The sequence below is a fragment of the Palaemon carinicauda genome, chromosome 38 (genome assembly GCF_036898095.1).
Source record: "Palaemon carinicauda isolate YSFRI2023 chromosome 38, ASM3689809v2, whole genome shotgun sequence".
In the NCBI taxonomy this organism is placed as follows: Eukaryota; Metazoa; Arthropoda; class Malacostraca; order Decapoda; family Palaemonidae; genus Palaemon; species Palaemon carinicauda.
In genome coordinates, this window is record NC_090762.1 from 38,393,829 (window position 1) to 38,413,828 (window position 20,000).

The 20,000-nt window shown below is 35.8% G+C and overlaps 1 protein-coding gene across 2 annotated transcripts in view; it reads right to left on the bottom strand.

The window, feature by feature from the left end:
• Positions 1–14,381, bottom strand: part of LOC137630567 (secreted frizzled-related protein 5-like) — a 121,196-nt gene extending 106,815 nt beyond the window's left edge. Inside the window, exon 1 of one of the 2 annotated variants that reach the window (XM_068362099.1) lies at positions 13,658–14,381. In XM_068362099.1, the coding sequence (XP_068218200.1) occupies positions 13,658–14,144 (487 nt within the window). In that variant the 5' untranslated portion in view covers positions 14,145–14,381. The remainder of the gene's footprint in view (positions 1–13,657) is intronic. The other variant, XM_068362098.1, reaches the window with a different exon arrangement.
• Between the last annotated feature and the right edge of the window lie 5,619 nt (positions 14,382–20,000).

Genomic DNA, 20,000 nt, shown 5'->3' on the forward strand with positions numbered 1-20,000 from the left:
AAGAAAGAATACATTTTACCCAAGTATAAATTAATATAAAAAGCATACATGAAAATAGACAGAAGAGAGATTAATTTACCAAACGTTTAACTGGGCTCCACAAGGCACTAAAAGAATTGGAAGACCCAGGCCTACATTGCTTAGGAATATAAAGCGCGAAGTAGGCAATGATGAATGGAGAAGTATTGAATTAAAACCTCAAGACAGAGACGACTGGCGAAATCTAACCGAGGCCCTTTGCGTCAATAGGCGTAGGAGGAGATGATGATGATGAATTAACATATTAAATAAAATAAATACCAGTACTCAGAGATAAAGTCCCATATCCCAAGCATTTGGTTCCCACGGTTAACAACACCCGCTTTCAGGAATGAGAATAAGAATTACATAAGATTAGCGTCCAAGCACCCTCTCCACCCAAACTAGGACCAAGGAGAGCCAGGCAATGGCTGCTGATGATTCAGCAGATAGACCTATAAGCCCCCCCCCCTCCATAGCTCACAAGGATGGTGAGCTTGCAGCAACCAAGGGAACAAACTTGAACGGGACTCGAACCCCAGTCTGGCGATCACCAGGCAAGGACGCTACCACCAGGTCACAAAAAAAATAGGCCTATTCGAAAGATAATGAATAAGAAAAAGTATATAACAAATGCCAAACATACATACTATCTTGGGATAGAGTTCTCTTGTTTGAGAGTACACTTGACCACACTGTTCTATCTTATTTCTCTTCCTCTTGTTTTTTATATTGTTTATACATACACACACACACACATTACTTTTCTTGCAGTTTATCTATTTCCTTATTTCCTTTACTCACTGGGCTATTTTTCCCTACTGGGGCCCTTCAGCTTATAGCATACTGGTTTTCCAACTGGGGTTGTAGCCTAGTTTGTAATAATAATAATAATAATAATAATAATAATAATAATAATAATAATAATAATAATAATAATATGGTAGAAATGGATAATGTCCCTCAGCAAGTTTCTTTCGAACCCTAACAAATATTGAATTAAAAAAAAACGTAACATTACATTAAAATCCAATTAATTTAATCATCGTAGACCCGGTTATTATATCTGTGGATCTGACTAATAGACCTGGGTTATAAAAAAAGTCCCCGTCCTTTTTATAATTATTTCGAGATGAGTACGGGTCGCGTACACTAGTATGACTGGATCTGAAGCATTGAAATATTCATTTCCAGTTGGTAAATGAAAGAGAGAAATTAGGAATAAATTTCAAATGTTCTGTTCTATTTTATCATTATCCAGATCAAGTTTCTGTTAAAAATAACGCTCTAATTATGCAATCATTCGTTTTCATTATCCTTTTTTATCCGTCTGTATCTGGGCTCCACAAGGCACTAGAAGATTTGGAAGACCCAGCCCTACATGGCTGAGGACTATGAAGCGTGAAGTGGGAGATTATAAATTATTATTATTACTATTATCATTACTATCCAAGCTACAACCCTAGTTGGAAAAGCAAGATGCTATAAGCCCAGGGGCTCCAACAGGGAAAAATAGCCCAGTGAGGATAGGAAATAAGGAAATAAATAAATGAAGAGAACAAATTAACAATAAATCATTCTAAAATAAGTAACAATGTCAAACCAGACATGTCATATATAAACTATTGACAACGTCAAAACAAATATTGAATTAAAAGCCCAAGATAGAGACGACTGGCGAGATCTAACCGAGGCCCTTTGCGTCAATGATGATGATGATGATGTATCTGGATGAGATAAATAAAGTGATAAATATTATGGTCACTGACTGATCTTTCCTTCGCTTTGAATTTCCAAATGGAAAATTTCCTTGTCTTTCAGTAACGTACAATTATTATCACTAGCCAAAAAACAGCCCTAGTTGGAAAAGCAGGATACTATAAGCCCAAAGGCTCCAATAGGGAAAAATAGCTCCGTGAGAAAAGGAAACAAGGAACTAAATAAACTACATGAGTGGTAATGAACAATTTATACAAAATACTTTATGATCAGTAACAACACGAAAATAGATCCATCGTATATAAACAACGAAGAGAGACAACTTTTTTATAGTAAAGTTGAGATACAAAAGAATAAATAAATATAGAGATTGGGAATATTGGAACAATTACAAAAAGATGTTTAATTATCACCGGACAAGTTCCTACCACCTATACAATGGCGAAATTTTATAAAATACGGAAAAATACTCTTAATATTTTCCTGAATTAAACACAAATTTAAGTAGTAATATTGACCTAATTTGTTGGTCTATTTTTCGGGTTTTTATTTATTTCTACATATCTTTATAAAGTGCAATTTTTCATAACAAGAACATTTTATATAAAACCAAATAATAAAAATAACGCTTAAGATTTTTATAAAGAAGTCTACGAACAACGTATAGTGTTAAGAGACCGACCAAAGGAGGGTATAGGATGGGTGATTAATATCCAAATTCTTCTGTCTATTCAAAATACATTATGCCCAATAAGCTTGAGAGCAAAAGCCCGCCCACGACGCATGCATTCCCATGCATCACCGACGACCGCCTTTTGTTATCGAAGGAGGTAATAAACGCATGCGAGGAGACAAAACCGATTTGCTTTCACCGACCAAAGCGTAATAAATGGCGTAATCTCATCTTTTATGATGCATGATTCTGTATCTAATAATCGCCTCTCTCTCTCTCTCTCTCTCTCTCTCTCTCTCTCTCATGGAAAGTCTGCCATGAAATTGTTTCTGTACATTGCATTCGTAAAACAAGGAACAAACATATACGCATTATTTATAAAATCACACACACATGTACAATATTTATCTAAATATGTTTATATATACAATTATAAACATATAAATATGCGTCTATGTTTATGTGTCCATGTATATAAATACGTTTACAAATATATATATATATATATATATATATATATATATATATATATATATATATGTGTGTGTGTGTGTGTGCATAGAGAGATAGAGAGAATTGAAATATAAGAAAAACCTGACTCGGTATTATCACCAACTTTCTCTCTCTCTCTCTCTCTCTCTCTCTCTCTCTCTATAAAATAAAGAGGAAGTGTCTGGTTATATATATATATATATATATATATATGTTTCCTGTCACGCTGGACGGCAACCACTGGGAAAGCCCAGTCTTCCAAAAATTCTCCAAATAATAATAATAATAATAGTAATAATAACCAGAAAAGAAGATAATATATTATGCCAGGCTGACACTTGTACGACTTTTTGCCACGAATTTGTCGTGGCAAGTCGTGACATTTTGTGGCACGAACTGGAAAATAAATTAAAAAAAAAAAAAATACCTCAGAATCACAGCTCACCTGTCCACATTGACACGAACTGGCACAACGAGTTCACGACAAGTTCATGCATAGTTTTTGCATAGTTTGCACACTTTCCGCATCATCCCGACAAGTTCACGAACAGTTCGCCCATAGTTCACGCCGTGTTCACGAAATTTTGTCGTGACCAAAATTTTGAACATTTCAAAATTCTTGTCACGACATGCCACGATGTCACGACAGGTTCACGACGAGTTCACTCCAGTTCACGACTCGAGTCGTGACAATGCGTGCCACAAATTCGTGCAAGTGTCAGGGTACCTTTACTTTTAAGGAAGTGAATCCATCGGACATATGAATCTAACTACTCAAGATGACGACACATAAATAATAGCCTTTTGGGGATGAGACTGCGAGCCCCCACAAGTTTATCCATCCTTGTCCCACCTACTACAGTTGACCAACTACCATTTACAAACAAAATATCGCAGAGTTAATTTTACCCGTCTCCATATACCTTGTTTACTATGGATTCGAGAGTCTTGAGGGTTTGTTAAAAACCAGCACGAACATACAGTTATATATAAATATATATATATATATATATATATATACACACACAAAAACAACAACAAATGTAGCCGTTTCTAGTCCATTGAAAGACAAAGGGCTCTCATGTCGGGGGTTTTACCCGTTTTTCACGAACATGCAGGCCAGTGCAGATTGGTGATGGTATGAAATTTTACTCTGATCGCTCACAGCAAGCCAACCTAGTATGGGTGGCCCTGAATTGTATATATATACACACACACACACAACACATATATATATATATATATAGAGAGAGAGAGAGAGAGAGAGAGAGAGAGAGAGAGAGAGAAATCTTGCCAAAAACTTAAAATATAATGACATAATAAACTTGGGAATGAAAACACAGGTAGACCAAAAGATCGTTCTTATGAAGATAATACTGTACATCTACCCTCTCTCCTGGAGCATGCGCAATAACCTGCTTTAGTAACGCTACTATATACAAATGTTGCGTGTCGCTATCATCATACGAGAGGGGGGCTTGCATTCAAATTAATTGGGAGACGAATTCTTTTCAAAACAGGACCCGCTGACAAAGGTGACCGACGGCATCTATTTAATTAGGGAAATGCTAACAAACCGAGCGTTTATCTTTTCCATTGATTCGTTCGACGATTTTATCGAGTAGTTATTAAATAGGTACAAAAAGTTAGATTTTATGTACTCAAATTTCAGTTTGCATCTAGAATGTTGTTTAGCGTGTCGTGGTGCTAAAAGTGTGTCCTGTAGGCGGCTTTTATGCTTTTAAAACAATTAATAACCGTAGCGTTTCTTGTTGTATGGTGACTGCTAACATACTCAAGATGAAATATCCCACTACAATTAAGTTTAATTAAAATAAAATACCGAAATGAGTGATAATAATAATAATAATAATAATAATAATAATGATAATAACAATAATAATATTAATAATAATCTAGTGACAAAAGTAGCAAGAATAGCATACAATAAAGCCAATATGATTATGCATCTCATAAATTAAAAAAAAAAAAAAAAAAGGCTAATCGAACAAAGATTGTGCGTGGTGTGTCAGTTTTGTGTGAAGATACAAGCAGTAGATCTTGGCATTAAACAACATCCTCCCACTTTAGCGAAGAGAAAGGTGGGCTACCTCTCGCCCATAAACGAGAAACCTTTTCTTTTAAGTACGGGGCCATCCAAAGTTTAATTACTGACTCCTTTGGCCCTGTCACGTCTCTTATCAGACGAGAAAAGTAAAAAAGAAAAGAAAAAACCTTACAATAACGAACGTGTAGGAAGGAACAACCAAACAGGAAGGGCACGAGTAATCAGCTAAAGACCTTGGGGTACTCTGGACAGGGAGCAACAGCCCGGTGGGAGATATGTATACAGTATATACCCGCCGAGCCAGTCCAAGAAAGCATCGAAACCACTCTCACTTCACATTCAAGACCTTTTTTATTTTTTACGACGGGTTTTTAAGCAACTTTTTAAAATAGAGGTTTCTAATTTGGTTACACACACAAACACATACACACACATATGTATAATGAGAGAGAGAGAGAGAGAGAGAGAGAGAGAGAGAGAGAGATTCACATGGAAAAAGGGTTTATGTATTGCCATGATCAGCAAAATTCTGCTCGTCAGGGACACCCATACTAGGTTGGTTTGCTGTTAGCGATCAGAGGAAAGTGCCCCACCATCCGCACAGGCCAGCGTGATAATGAAAACTGTCCAAACACCAGATATGAATAGGGATATGTCTGAGGCCTATGTCCTGCAGTGGACTAGACACGGCTACATTTGTAGTTTGTTATTGTTTTGTGTGCGTGTATATATATATATATATATATATACTGTATATGAATACATAATATTCTTCATAAACCTTATTTGGTGTAAAGGGATGCCAATATACTACTTCTACAAATTAACCGGATCACAAATAACTATTTAAATAATGGTTTTTCTACTGTTTTTTTTATTTACTTTTACATCACTCTTGCTTTTATTTGTATCCAATTATTCCATCTTACGAACACTTTCAAACTTAGTCGATGGTCATTGCAGTTTCTCCTCACTTTCCAGATCAGATTACATAATTTCTAAGCATCAAATACTCTATAATCACTTTCAAACTTTGTCGATAGTCATTGCAGTTTCTCCTCACTTTCCCAGATCAGATTACATTACTTTCAAGCATCAAATACTCTATAATCACTTTCAAACTTTGCGATGGTCATTGCAGTTTCTCCTCACTTTCCCAGATGAGATTAAATCACTTGCAAGCATCAAATACTCTATAATCTCCGATATTCATGGAGAGGGGCGTGCGGTTAGCAATCCCATCCCATAAAATCCTAACTGATAACTATATATATATGTGTTTTTACTCCAACAATTTTGGTGATCACTAATAAAAGGGTCAACTAAATAAAAAATCCTGGTTACTCAGCATAATTATTATCAGTTCATAACAACTTATCACTTGTAAAAACTAATTTCGAATCATTTCCTCTTCTTGAAATTGTAATAAAATAAGAAAAGCAAATAATAACTTTACAGTATAATAAAGACAGCCAAAATAAATAGAAGTAAATTTAACAGTTAACGATAACACGTGGATAATTAATGATGCCATTACAAAACAAAGTAAATGACCTTATTAAAAAGATTTAAAATGGTGTGATGTCATAAATAACACCATTAGAATTGAACACAAACTATAATACATCTAATCGTGCTAAATCTTTCCAAAATTAAAAAAACACCAACAAATAAAAACCAAGAAAGTAATAAAACTGAAGGTTCACAATCCAGAATGTCTGTAGCGAAGTCCCAAGTTCCTATTAATCGCACTCCTCATCAGGAATGTGGTTTTTGACGAGAGAGAGAGAGAGAGAGAGAGAGAGAGAGAGAGAGAGAGAGTCTCCAATCAACGGATAATGAAGTCGCATCGAAGATTAAGAATTGCAGATAATCACCGATAATACCCATTGCCGAAGACACATTAAACGAGAATGGCAAGTGAGCAACGCAAGAATCATTATGGGCAATCAAAACTGCCCGAAGTCGGCAAGTCATCGACAGTATCCGAGAAGTCAGGTTTTCGCGATAAGAATGATAAGCAAGTATCATAATAATCGATGGTAAATAAGTGGTTAATGGGATTCTGATATATTAAATACTGGAGCAATCCTTTCTGGGACACTGCAAGGCTTCGATGAGACGGTCTTTAAAAAGGAGAGAGAGAGAGAGAGAGAGAGAGAGAGAGAGAGAGAGATTGATTTTGATTTTGATAAGTTTATTGCGTTCAATATCATACATACTTACAATGTATATACATGAGAGAGAGAGAGAGAGAGAGAGAGAGAGAGAGAGAGTTAATGAGTCACACCCCTGTGAGGTTACCGTCTTCACCACCCTTGATTACAAGAAAACTTCTACATAGCCATAACTCTGCTCTCTCTCTCTCTCTCTCTCTCTCTCTCTCTCTCTCTCAGGGGAAAAACTACACGAGAAAAATTGGTAACAGATTTTAACGGACGAGATTCCATTTCTGTCGCTGTTTGAAGATCAACTCTAGATTGCAAAAATAACATTAATGTTTTAAAACATTAAAAACGAAAAGTATAAATATTCAAGTCCACAATATATTTAATAAGATATTGTACCAGGACAGTCACTGATGATTTAAGGAAGCAACATGATATAAAAGAATATTAACAAATAAATCTAATATTCCTAAGTAAGATTGATTAAAAAAACGGGCAAACAGAGGAGAGTTTGGCAAACACATGCATGCATACATACACACATACACACACACACACACACACATATATATATATATATATATATATATTGCATATATCCTTTTTTTCTGAGGATTACCTTAACGAAGTGAAAGGGTTTGTGAATCGCCATGATCAGCAAAGCTGTAGGCCTACTAGTCTGGGCAACCCATACTAGGTTGGTTTGCTCTGAGCGATCATGCAAAAGTCTCCCACCATCATCAAGCCGGCAGTTGGCTAGCGCGGTGATGAAAACTTGCCAAACCCCAGACTCGAATGAGAATATATCCGAGGCCTTTGTCCTGCAGTGGAAGTTGATAGCTTCTCACACTTGACCAGGAGAAACCCAAACATGGCCAAAAATAACATCCTAAACATATAATTTCCCGACACCAGAATTTCAGAATTTCTTCTCTCAATCTCCAAGAAGAACGAAAAAAAAAAGATTAACTTGAAGAGAGAAAAAAAAAATTAACAACCAAAGTTCCCGGATTATAGCGCTGGGTTATCAGTACTTATCACTCATAACAATACAAGACTGATGAGGTGATGGCTTCACATTTTTCTGAGGAGGGGAGGGGGGGGGGGTGTATGACACCTGCTCATTCCAAGAAAATAAAATTTCAATGGGAAAAAATAAATAGAAATTCATAATAATCTGCTCGGTAAGAGTCCAGATGTTTAGAAAATCTTATTTATAATGAGCAAAACAAGTCGCTTTATTGCGTCAGTCCGGAACTATAAAAATTGCTTGCTTCTCTATGTTAGAAGGGAGGTTTGGAGGGGTAGGGGAGTGGATTGGGTGGGTCTCCCCCCCCTCCCCCCAACCCCCTCCTACAAGTTTTGATCGGACTCCATCAGCGCCCACTCGGTTTGCAAAACGCGTTGACATGTGTTCGTGCAATTAAAATGTCAGCCTTTTGAATATACTACTGGTATAAATTGGGGTTTAAAGCTTCCGAGAGAAAATATTCACTAAACTGGCTTGGTCAGTGTTAAAGTTAATCGCCAGTCTCGATTTTTTTTTCTTTTATCTTTTTAAGACTGCATCAGATATGCTTAAAATAAGGCATGGTAAAAATTGATAATATTCTTAAAGAAAGTTTCATTTGACTTTGTGAATAATTAGGAAAATTATTTTGAGAACTATTTATTAGTTGTTTTTAATGTTTTTTGTACATACTTCGTTTGTACATCGACTCGCAAGATACAGGATTATAAGATAAAATAATGCCATATTTATTATTATTATTATTATTACTTGCTAAACTACAACCCCAGTTGGAAAAGCAGGATGCTACAAGCCCAGGGGCCCCAACAGGGAAAACAGCCCAGTGAGGATAGGCAACAAGGAAAAATTGAATATTTTATAAGAACACTAACATTAAAATATTTCCTATATAAACTATAAAAACTTTAACAAAACAAGAGGAAGAGAAATAAGATAGAATAGTGTGCCCGAGTGTACCCTCAAGTAAGAGAGAATGAAGGAATCATTGGTTTATAGAAATAAGTTTCATTACATCATAAAATAGAAGATACAAAGTTTAAGAAAAACACCGCGAATAAGTATGCAATATTAATCAAATATAATCAATAATAACAAAACGGAATTAAGATGAAAAAACTGTATCGAATAAATTCGTGAAAAAACTGTATCGAATAAATTCGTGAAAAAAAACTGTATCGAATAAATTCGTGAAAAAAACTGTATCGAATAAATTCGTGAAAAAAACTGTATCGAATAAATTCGTGAAAAAAACTGTATCGAATAAATTCGTGAAAAAAAAACTGTATCGAATAAATTCGTGAAAAAACTGTATCGAATAAATTCGTGAAAAAAACTGTATCGAATAAATTCGTGAAAAAACTGTATCGAATAAATTCGTGAAAAAACTGTAACGAATAAATTCGTAAACCGATTTATGTAACTTAGGTATCACTCCAAAATCAATCCATTGTTCTCTAGTCTTGGGTAGTGCCATAGCCGCTGTACCATGGTTTTCCCAGTCTTGGGTTACAGTTCTCTTGCTTGAGGGTACACTCGGGCACGCTCTTTCTATCTTGATTCTCTTCCTTTTGTTTCTATGAAGTTTTTATAGTTTATATATGATAGATCTAATTTAATGTTGTTAATTATCTTAAAATGTTTCATTTTTATTGTTGTTACCTCTCTTGCTGTTTATTTATATCCTAGTTTCCTTTCCTCACTAGGCTATTTTCCTCTGTTAGAGCGTTTGGGTTTATAGCATCATGCTTTACCTACTAGGGTTGTAGCTTAGCTAATAATAATAATAATAATAGTAATAATAATAATAATAATAATAATAATAATAATAATATCATATTCCACGCTTTTGATATCTATCCCTATACCAATTACCAATAACCAATTAATAGTCAATCTTCTAATTTTCATTTGAAATTTGCTTAGAGAAAAACAAAATATATCATAATATATACCAATGTAAAGTACTTTTATCTACAATACCATTTAATCAAAACAGCTTGAAAATATAACTAAACTTGCAGCAATGTTTTTATGTTAAACAGGCTGACATATTTTTTTTTTTTTTCATAGTTTATATATGAAAGATCTGTTTCAATGTTGTTAATGTTCCCAAAATATTTTATTCTAATTGACTACTACTTTCCCTGTAGTTTACTAATTTTCTTATTTCTTTTCTTCACTGGGCTATTTTCCCTTGGACTTAATAACATCCGGCTTTTCCGACTTAGGTTGAAGCTTAGCAAATAATAATAATAATAATAATAATAATAATAACAATAATAATAATAATGTAATAATAATAATAATAATAATAATAATAAATAATAATAATAATATTAATAATAATAATAAAAATATAATCGGCTTGTTCCAACGAAATATATTGAAGAAAAATAGTTTAAACTTTCAACGTATCATTTGAAATTCCTAATAACGTCTTTGACACCTAAGACCATATTCAAGAGTTTGAATGTTGTCTTACTCAAGTCTCCCAAATCATTCAAGTTATAATAAATGGCCTCAGTATTATACATAATTTCAAAGCCTTATGGAGTGAATATCATCCTACTCTTAATCATATCATAATTTATATTTCTAATATTAATTCTTTATGTTTATGTATCCTAGGTCTTTCAGAAAGCATATCAATGCCGTACTTTCATTTCCTATATAGGATGTCGAACAGGAGAGAGAGAGAGAGAGAGAGAGAGAGAGAGAGAGAGAGAGAATTCATCTTTGCGCTTAACTTTGAATTTTCAAAAAAAAAAAAAAAAAAAAAAAACTTTGAAAAACCTTTATTAAGAACATTCCAAATGTTAACCGTTATGAATACTTACAAAAGGGACAAAAGGGAAATAAATAAACAATTAATATCAACAATAGAATAATATAAGGAGCAAACACAAAATCATCTCAGCGAGTTATTTACTTTATCAATTCAGTTCTACTCTATAATTTCCCCTTAAATCTTCTACGCCATCTTATCTGAACAAAATATCTAAATTATTTCTTCCATCGAGTTAATTTTTCACACCGGTTCACTCCTATTCCACAGATTATTAAATCATCCAGAAGTCCTATGCCAAGATACAAACAAACACAGCACCAAATGTCCTTATTCATGTCTGGGATTTGCAAATTTCATCACCACGCTGGCCATTGCAGATTGGTGATGATGGGAGATTTTACTCTGATCACTCACAGCAAACCAACCTATTATGGATGTCCCTGACTAGTACAGCTTAGTTGATCATGGCTATACACAAACCCTTTCACCACGTTAAGGTATCCCCACACAGAAATGGAAAACCAAATAATGAAATATAGACATAATTATTAGTAACAAGAAATTAACAAAACAAAAAGGAATTAACCCCTACATAGTCACATCCCAGTACAATACGAAGGCTTCTTCAAAGCCGACAAGGGGTATAGCAGCGTGTGACAACAATTAAATTGAATCAACAAAATTACCTCGTGACATTCTGATGGTACAGCCATCTGACATACAGATGGCAAATGGTGCCTGGAGCGGGCGGACGCCTTCACTATACAACATATGCTTTTTATTCTACGATGATTATTAGACAATCTCTAAACATGCACACGTTTATAAATGCGTGTCTATATACTTACATACATACATACGTACATACACAAACACACACACACACACACATATATATATATATATATATATATACAGTATATACATATATACGCACGTATGTGTGTGTGTGTGGGCATCTATATACATACATATCTATAAATGTATATAGATATAAAACACATACACACACACACACACACATATATATATATATATATAAATTCAACGCCTTGTAACACTTTTTATCATGATTATCAGTATTTCAACGAATTTATATAAAGATCATAATTCTACCTAGGAACCAACTTAATAAAGCAATAATGATAACTGTCATAATTTTATCGTCCTTACAATAAAACACTGACTCAAACTGAGGAAAATCTATACCCAGAATGAACAATATTGACAATATCAAACCGAAGATTTTACGCAAGTATAATTTGAAAGTAAAGTAGACCTTCAGTTTAAAATAGAAGCAAATTATACAATAAATGAAATTATAAAAGAAAATGAGTAATTTATAGCATTCTTAACTAGATATTTCAAAAAAAAAAAAAAAATTAACATGAACGTAAGCAAAGCTGAGACACCCAACATATATCGTAGAATTTAGTCTGAATAAGTCTAAAAATAATTTTCTCAAATTTGTTGCCCAAATACGAAATCAAGATATAAAGAAAAGCGGGTAATACTGAGCTTTAACAAGAAATAAACTACCTTAACACTCTTCAGCTCCCATAAATTTATCGTCAGCGGTGATTCTTTTAAGCAACCCTATGCGAATACATACATACATACACACACACACACACACACATATATATATATATATAGAACCACTATAAGTCTAAGTCATCTTTTTTTTTTCATTATGAAGATACCGAGCTTCGGACCTATTACTATATATATATATATATATATATAAATATATATATATATTTATATATATATATATATATGTATATATATGTATATATATAATATGTATATATATGTATATATATATATATATATAATATGTATATATATGTGTATATATATATATATATATATATTTAAACGATGATAAATTTACGTTGGAGGACTTCTTAATCATTACGCATATACCCGACTTCAGCCCTCTTCCTAAATCAGAATTAAAAAAGTTATTTTCTGACATCAATATTCTATTATTAACGAAGCTTAAAATTACCTTCAATGTTTGAAGTCTTGATTATTTTGCCTAATGACAACTCTTCAATGTTTTATATATATATATATATATATATAACGCATATATTACTTTATGGCAGATACATGAATATACTAGGCTTATAATTGATAAAAATTCTGCTTCTTAACTTGTACGTAAACAAAAGGTATTAAGTTGAAGTTCGAGTTTTCAAAGACAGAAAGAGAATGTAATCACCAAAAACCGATCTCTAATACTAGACTTTAAAATGTTATCGTAATTAGTAAATGAAAACGCTTTGGATGGATTTAGGAATAATTTCAAAATGTGGAAAACAGCAAAACAGTTCAATCTTTATGTACAATAAAAAATCGTGATGAAATTTTCTCTAATAAACTAAATACCATAAGATAGCCTACTTAAATTTCCCGAAGAAAACTAAATCCCGTAAAAAAATAAATCCAGAAATTAAAAAAAAAAAAAACTAATAAAATGTAATTACCATAAAAATACGTAATCTAAAAAAAAATACAAATCCCGAAAAAATAATACATCGAGAAAATAAAATTCCAGACAAAAATATCACTAAAAGAAACTATTAACCAACCAAAAAAGGTCAAACCCCGGAAAAATATTAAATCCAGAAATCAAACTTCCAGTAAAAGAAATTTAAACGTCCCGTCAAAACGAAACACGTCCCAGACTGACCTGGTCCGGGCATCTTGAAATGCTGGACGGTAATGCACATGTCGTTGTCCATGGGAAATTTGTCGCACCTGAGCATATCAGGCCACGGAAAACTGTACGTCTGCATGCGGCTCTCGCACCCGCTCCGCACGGCTTCGCAGAGGCTGCGACAGGGGTAAATGGGGCTCTCCAAGCACACAGGTGTGAAGAGCGAGCACAGAAACAGCTGCGTGTCCGGGTGGCATCGCAGATTAAGAAGCGGCACCCAGTACCCGGCCTGCTGTTGGGCCTCCTTCAGCGTGTCGTGCTCTAGTAAGTTGGGCAACCTCATCTTGTTGTAGTCGATGCCCGAGCACAGGGGCATGTTCTGGGGGATGTCAACGCACGTGGGCTCCTGGGGGCGTCCCCCGATCATGCCCCAGTCCGCGAAGTAAGCGCTGGTTTCCTCTGCTGCCCCTAGCAGGGCCAGGAGCAGCGGGAGGAGGGAGAGGGCGGACCAGCAGAGCATCGCACAACCTACTCACACACTGCCAGCCAGACACTAACTGCTTCTTCTTCCTTCGCGAGTCGCGACTCGCGTTGGTTGGTTGGGCAGCAGCGCCAACAGGGCTTTGCGGCTCACTCGCTCGCGTCGTCGACCCAACCGAACGGTACACATCGACACACACACACACGGACAGTCAGACGTCTGACACACACGGACACAGCGACAATGTTGTCTCGGCAGATAACCGATAACCACATCCAGGGGGAAATGTAAACACTAGAAGCCACAGAAGGAGGAGGAGGAGGGGCTGTTTGTAGGAGGACGATGACGGACGGTGTCAGGGCAAAGAGGAATGTTGGTACACCTTCCAGCCCTCCTCCTCCTCCCCCTGCCATACCCCACAGATGCCCACACCCGACCATGAGCCACATCACCTATGTGTTCGTTTGTGCGTGCGTGAGCCATCTCTGAAGGACACGGCCATCCAAAAAACCACCACCACACCTTCACACCGATTCCAGGACGGAAGAAGGATGGAATCTTTACCCATGCTTGGCAGGAATCATGACCTGCATTCCAAGTCGTCGTGTGAGATCCCATCACATTCCAAGCCTGGAAAGTTTACTTTACGTAGCTCTAGGAGAGTTCGTCTGGAATGCCTGGAAGCAGATAGGAACTTTTGACCTTTGAAGGCAGTCCAGACGTACCCCCCATACCCACAGCGAGAACGGCTGCCCCGTTCTAACACTGGCGCGTGGCGTACATCTCCCGAGTTGATCTTGCATTCCTCCGAAGGTGTAATAAACTTTTCCGAGCTTATTGTGTGTTTTATGGCCAAGGGCGAGATGGCCAGGAGTGAGAGAGGGCACCAGTCTGTCAAGAGGGAACTAAACGGGGGGGGGGGGGGTTTCATGCGATGACCCCGAGCCTGTAGATAGCATTTGCAAATCGGAAAGGTTCGTTTGATCAGATGTAAAGTGTGCCATATCTCTCTCTCTCTCTCTCTCTCTCTCTCTCTCTCTCTCTTTGAAATTCTGACGATCAGTACAATATATATTGAAATAAAATTCCTATTTCTTGATTGTCCCCTTTTGAAGAACTGAACTTTTAAATACAACATCTCAGTATAACAATCAACTATGACAATAATTCCTTGAATTCTAGATACTTCTTTCCAAACCGAAATATTTCCTCCAAAAATAGAACACTACTTAACGTATCCATTCAGTCCTGGCAGTCATTAATCATTTATATACACTAAACAACAACAAATGCAACCGTTTCTAAATCACCAAATACTCGGTTTGTAAGAGCGTGAGCTAAGGTTTCTATCTATTTATCTATTAGAAAGGAAATAAATTAAACATTTGGAACTCTCTCTCTCTCTCTCTCTCTCTCTCTCTCTCTCTCTCTCTCTCTCTCTCGGGAAAATCAGCTTTTAAGAAATGTATTCAGAAAAAAAAACAATCTGACAGAAACTTATTCTCAAAGGAAAAACCATTCACTACAGACATCATGTTAAAACTGGGAAACATTAGCAACGCAAATACACTAGTGTAGATACAATACACTTACACATGAACAAAACATATCTATCTGTATGTATGAGCTTTCAGCATCTTTAAATTTGCATATAATTTACAGGAAAAAAAAAAAAAAACTTCACAAACAAAACTTGCACAATGAAGCACTGACGAACTATCCTTTCTAGCGTGAGTCAGCAGAGACCTTATCTGACCTATGACCTTGCGCCGACTTTCTAAAATGTGCAGCTGGACTTAATGACCAGGGTCAAAGATGTCGTATGTTTAATGTAACTTAAAATGTTAACACATTTGTCTTGATCAGCCAAAGGGGAATTTATATCATTTGTAGTTTACAGAATAAGACGTCAAGGAAGAAAAAAAAATTAGAAATATAAGGACCCACTCTTTTTTTTGTCTTCTTACCCCCTCCCCCTCTTTCTCTTTTCTTTGAACTCGAGCAAAATATGGAACTTCAAAAAGTTCAAACTTGCCGCAAATGTTTTTATGTTGAACATGCTGATAAGAGTCACTTTTTATAGTTAATGTATGCAAGATCAATTTTAATGTTGCTACTGTTCTTAAAGTGTTTTATTTGAATTGGGCTTTACTTCTCTTGTAGTTTACTCATTTCAATATCTCCCTTTCTCACTGTGCTATTTTTCCCTGTCGAAGCCATTGGGCTTATGGCATCGAGTTTTTTTTTTTTTTTAACTAGGGTTGTAGCTAAGCTAGTAGTAGTAGTAATAATAATAATAATTTGACCAAGGTGGGCAAAAACATAAAACACAGTATGATTACTACATAAAAAAAGGAAATCAATCAAGTATTGCTTGCTGTAGCTTCTCTCTGTAACGACAAACTTGCCCTTTGAAAATTGGCAGCTTATTAGTTCAGGGGAACACCGAGGATATAAGCGATATTTCAAAGTATCTGTGAGAACGAGAAGACTGACAGGCAGGGCGTCCCCGAAAAAAATAGGAATCAAAACAGAAGATCTCAGGACCTTTAAAACCTGTATTTGTCAGGGACACCCATACTAGGTTAGTTTGCTGTGAACAATCAGACAAGTCTCCCATCATCACCAATCGGCAATGCCCACCGTGATGGTGAAATGGCCAAACCGCAGACACGACTACGTACATGTCTGAAGCCTTTGTATTGCAGTGGACTAGAAATGGTTATTATCATTACTTTATTACAAAAACTTTTAAATGAAAAGAGGTATCATTTACTATATAAATTGTACACAATAATCTTGCACAAGACAGATTTGCTTTAGCAAAAATATTATGTCCACAAAAAGCGGTTGAATCTGTATTAAGATGACAACGTTTGTTACCACCAATCTATCCTTTCTTCGTAGATGACGTAGTTTATAGTTATACAAACCACTTGGGACAACAGTTGCAGATATGTTCGGACATACAGTGGGAAATCATTTGCTACGAGAACGAAATTCACTGAGAGTTGATGCAATAAGTAAATTATTTCCGTATATTATCATAAGAAAGATGTATGCATACCCCTTAACAAAAGGATTGAATAAGATCTTGGTTTTCTAAAAACCTGAACAATAGACATTTATTATTATGGTCAGTAAAACTAATCCTAAAGTCCTGTTGAAAATAACAAAAGCCCTCCCTGTAGCCACTGGAATATGATCAATATATCTACTCTTATAAAATTTAAAATTCAACTAAAAGTATTTTCTTTTGTTTCATCTCATCTCCCACGCCTATTGACGCAAAGGGCCTCGGCAAGATTTCGCCAGTGTCTCTATCTTGAGCTTTTAAATCAATACTTCTCCATTCATCACATACTTCCAGGTTCATAGTCCTCAGCCATGTAGGCTTGGTCCTTCCAACTCTCCTAGTTTCTTGTGGAGACCAATAGAAAGTTTAGTGAACTAATCTCTTTCTTTTGCTTAAATGTTGTAAATATCTATGAACTCAAGGAAATTAGCATGGCACATCAATCGATTCAGAAGACTATAAAGAAAATTTATGTGGCGAAAATGATAGATTTCATATGACAGGTTTTAACCCATGAATGGACACAGCGTTCTTGCCCATTTGTCATATTGATGAATTGTCAATGTGAGTCAATGGAACTTACGGGACCAGCTTTTATATATGAGATCTGCCAATAATGACGTAAGCGAAGAACTACAAAGGAAATTTCAGATATGGAATGATATTTCAGAAAGGGGAACGCTGAGATTTGAAAGGGGAACGCTGAGATTTGGCACGTAGGAAGAAGGACGATCAACAGCTGAACCTATTATCCAGTTTTATACTAATAATTATGAATAATAAGGATAAATTAATACTAATAAACAGGTGTAACAAAAGCAGATGACTGCGCAATAGGGTGAAAGCTTCAGAGATAATTGGTGTGTGTGTGTGTGTGTGTGTGTGTGTGTATGAGATAAGCGAAACCGTCAGTGGTGAAGGACTACACCAGTCATGAATGTTTACTTAAAAGGCTTAAAGGTCGCTCATGAATGGCAAAGGCAAGGGACAATAACACAACCTTATAAGAAGGACAATGCCCTAGAGACTGACCATATATACATATGATCGGTGCCCAAGCTAGGACCAGGGAGGGCCAGGCAATGGCTGCTAATGACTCAGCAGTTACACCTATAGGCTTCCCCAAACACCCAATCCTTAGCATACAAGGATGGTGAGGTTACAGCGATCAAAGGAACTAACGAGTTTGAGCGGGGCTCGAATCCCAGTCTGGCAAGGACGTTACCAACAGGCCACCACAACCCTTAAGTAATATAATATGGAATCACAACGAATGTGGTCATCGGCACGTTTTTTTTTTTTTTTTTTTTTTTTTTCGGTTCTCCTCCAAGAGAGTGATTTTGTCCACAGCTTCCTATGCAACTAAAATGTCGACACCAACAACATATAAAAAGTAGAGAACATGTATTCTTACCAAGCATGTTAACAGCAAAATAAATTCTACATTTTAATCTCAGGTTTCATTGGGTTCAAACGAATATAAAAGGTTCCCGTCCCGACGGACTCCTGTTTTTTTTTTTTTTTTTTTTTTTTTAGTGTAAACAAACGTAAGACTGAGCGCATCTTAAGGAGGTAGATGACCAGGTACTAATGACAGGAGGAGCGCTGAAGACGACGGAATAAGTGGGAAAGAATACAGTCTGTAAAAATCATGCACTGGATTCAGCATAAGGAGAAGACACTTTAAGAGGACTCCACCTTGCAATGAAGAAACCCCATCTTTCCTCCTATCAGAGATTGAAGTCTTTAAATGAAATAGATACCATAAATGCGAAGTTTATCAAACAAAGAATGAAAATGAAAAGCTTACTTTTAGGGTTGTGGTGGCCGATGTGGTAGTTTCTTCGGTCACTGCAACCTCACCATCCTTGTTAGCTAAGGATGGGGCGTTTGGGGGATCAGCAACCATTGCCTGGCCCTCCTTGGTCCTAGCTTGGATGGAGAGGGGGCTTGGGCGCTGATCATATGTATATATGGTCAGTCTCTAGGGCATTGTCCTGCTCGGTACGGCACTGTTACTGTCCCTTGCCTCTGTTATTCATGACGGGCTTTAAACCTTTAATTGTACATACACAAACAAAGCCAACTAGTGACAAATGCTCTTGAACAAACACATTCTCGCCTCCTGAACTAAAAAGTCATCCTCTGTAGAAACGCGAGATTAATGAGAGAATTAGTCGCCATGAATATATAATACTTTTTAATCCTTTCACTCACATGTCAAAGGCCATCTGAGAGATAAATAATTAATGTTCATTTTGACTACAGACTCCATGAGCAATTATTTATAACGAAGTGAAGACAATTAGACAGATTATTATTATTATTATTATTATTATTATTATTATTATTATTATTATTATTATTATCATTATTATCATCGTTATCATTATTATTATAATTATTCTTTATTAGTATTATTTACTTACTAGGCTACAATCCTAGTTGGAAAAGCAGAATGCTACAAGCCCAAGGGGTCCAACAGGGAAAATAGCCCACCGAGGAAAGGAAATTACAAGAGAAGTAGGCCTAATTAACAATCAAAATAAAATAAAATATTTTAAGAGCAGCAACAACATCAAAACAATTATTTCACATACAGACTATAAAAACTTTAAAAAACAAGAGGAAGATAAATAAGATAGAAAAGTGTTCCCGACTGTACCCTCCAGCAAGAGAACTCTACCCCAAGACAGTCGAAGACCATGGTACAGAGGCTATGTCACTACCCAAGACCAGAGAACAACGGTTTGATTTTGGAGTTTCCCTCGTAAGACCGTCATAAAAAGAGGAATAATTTAAACTTTAAATTTCCATTT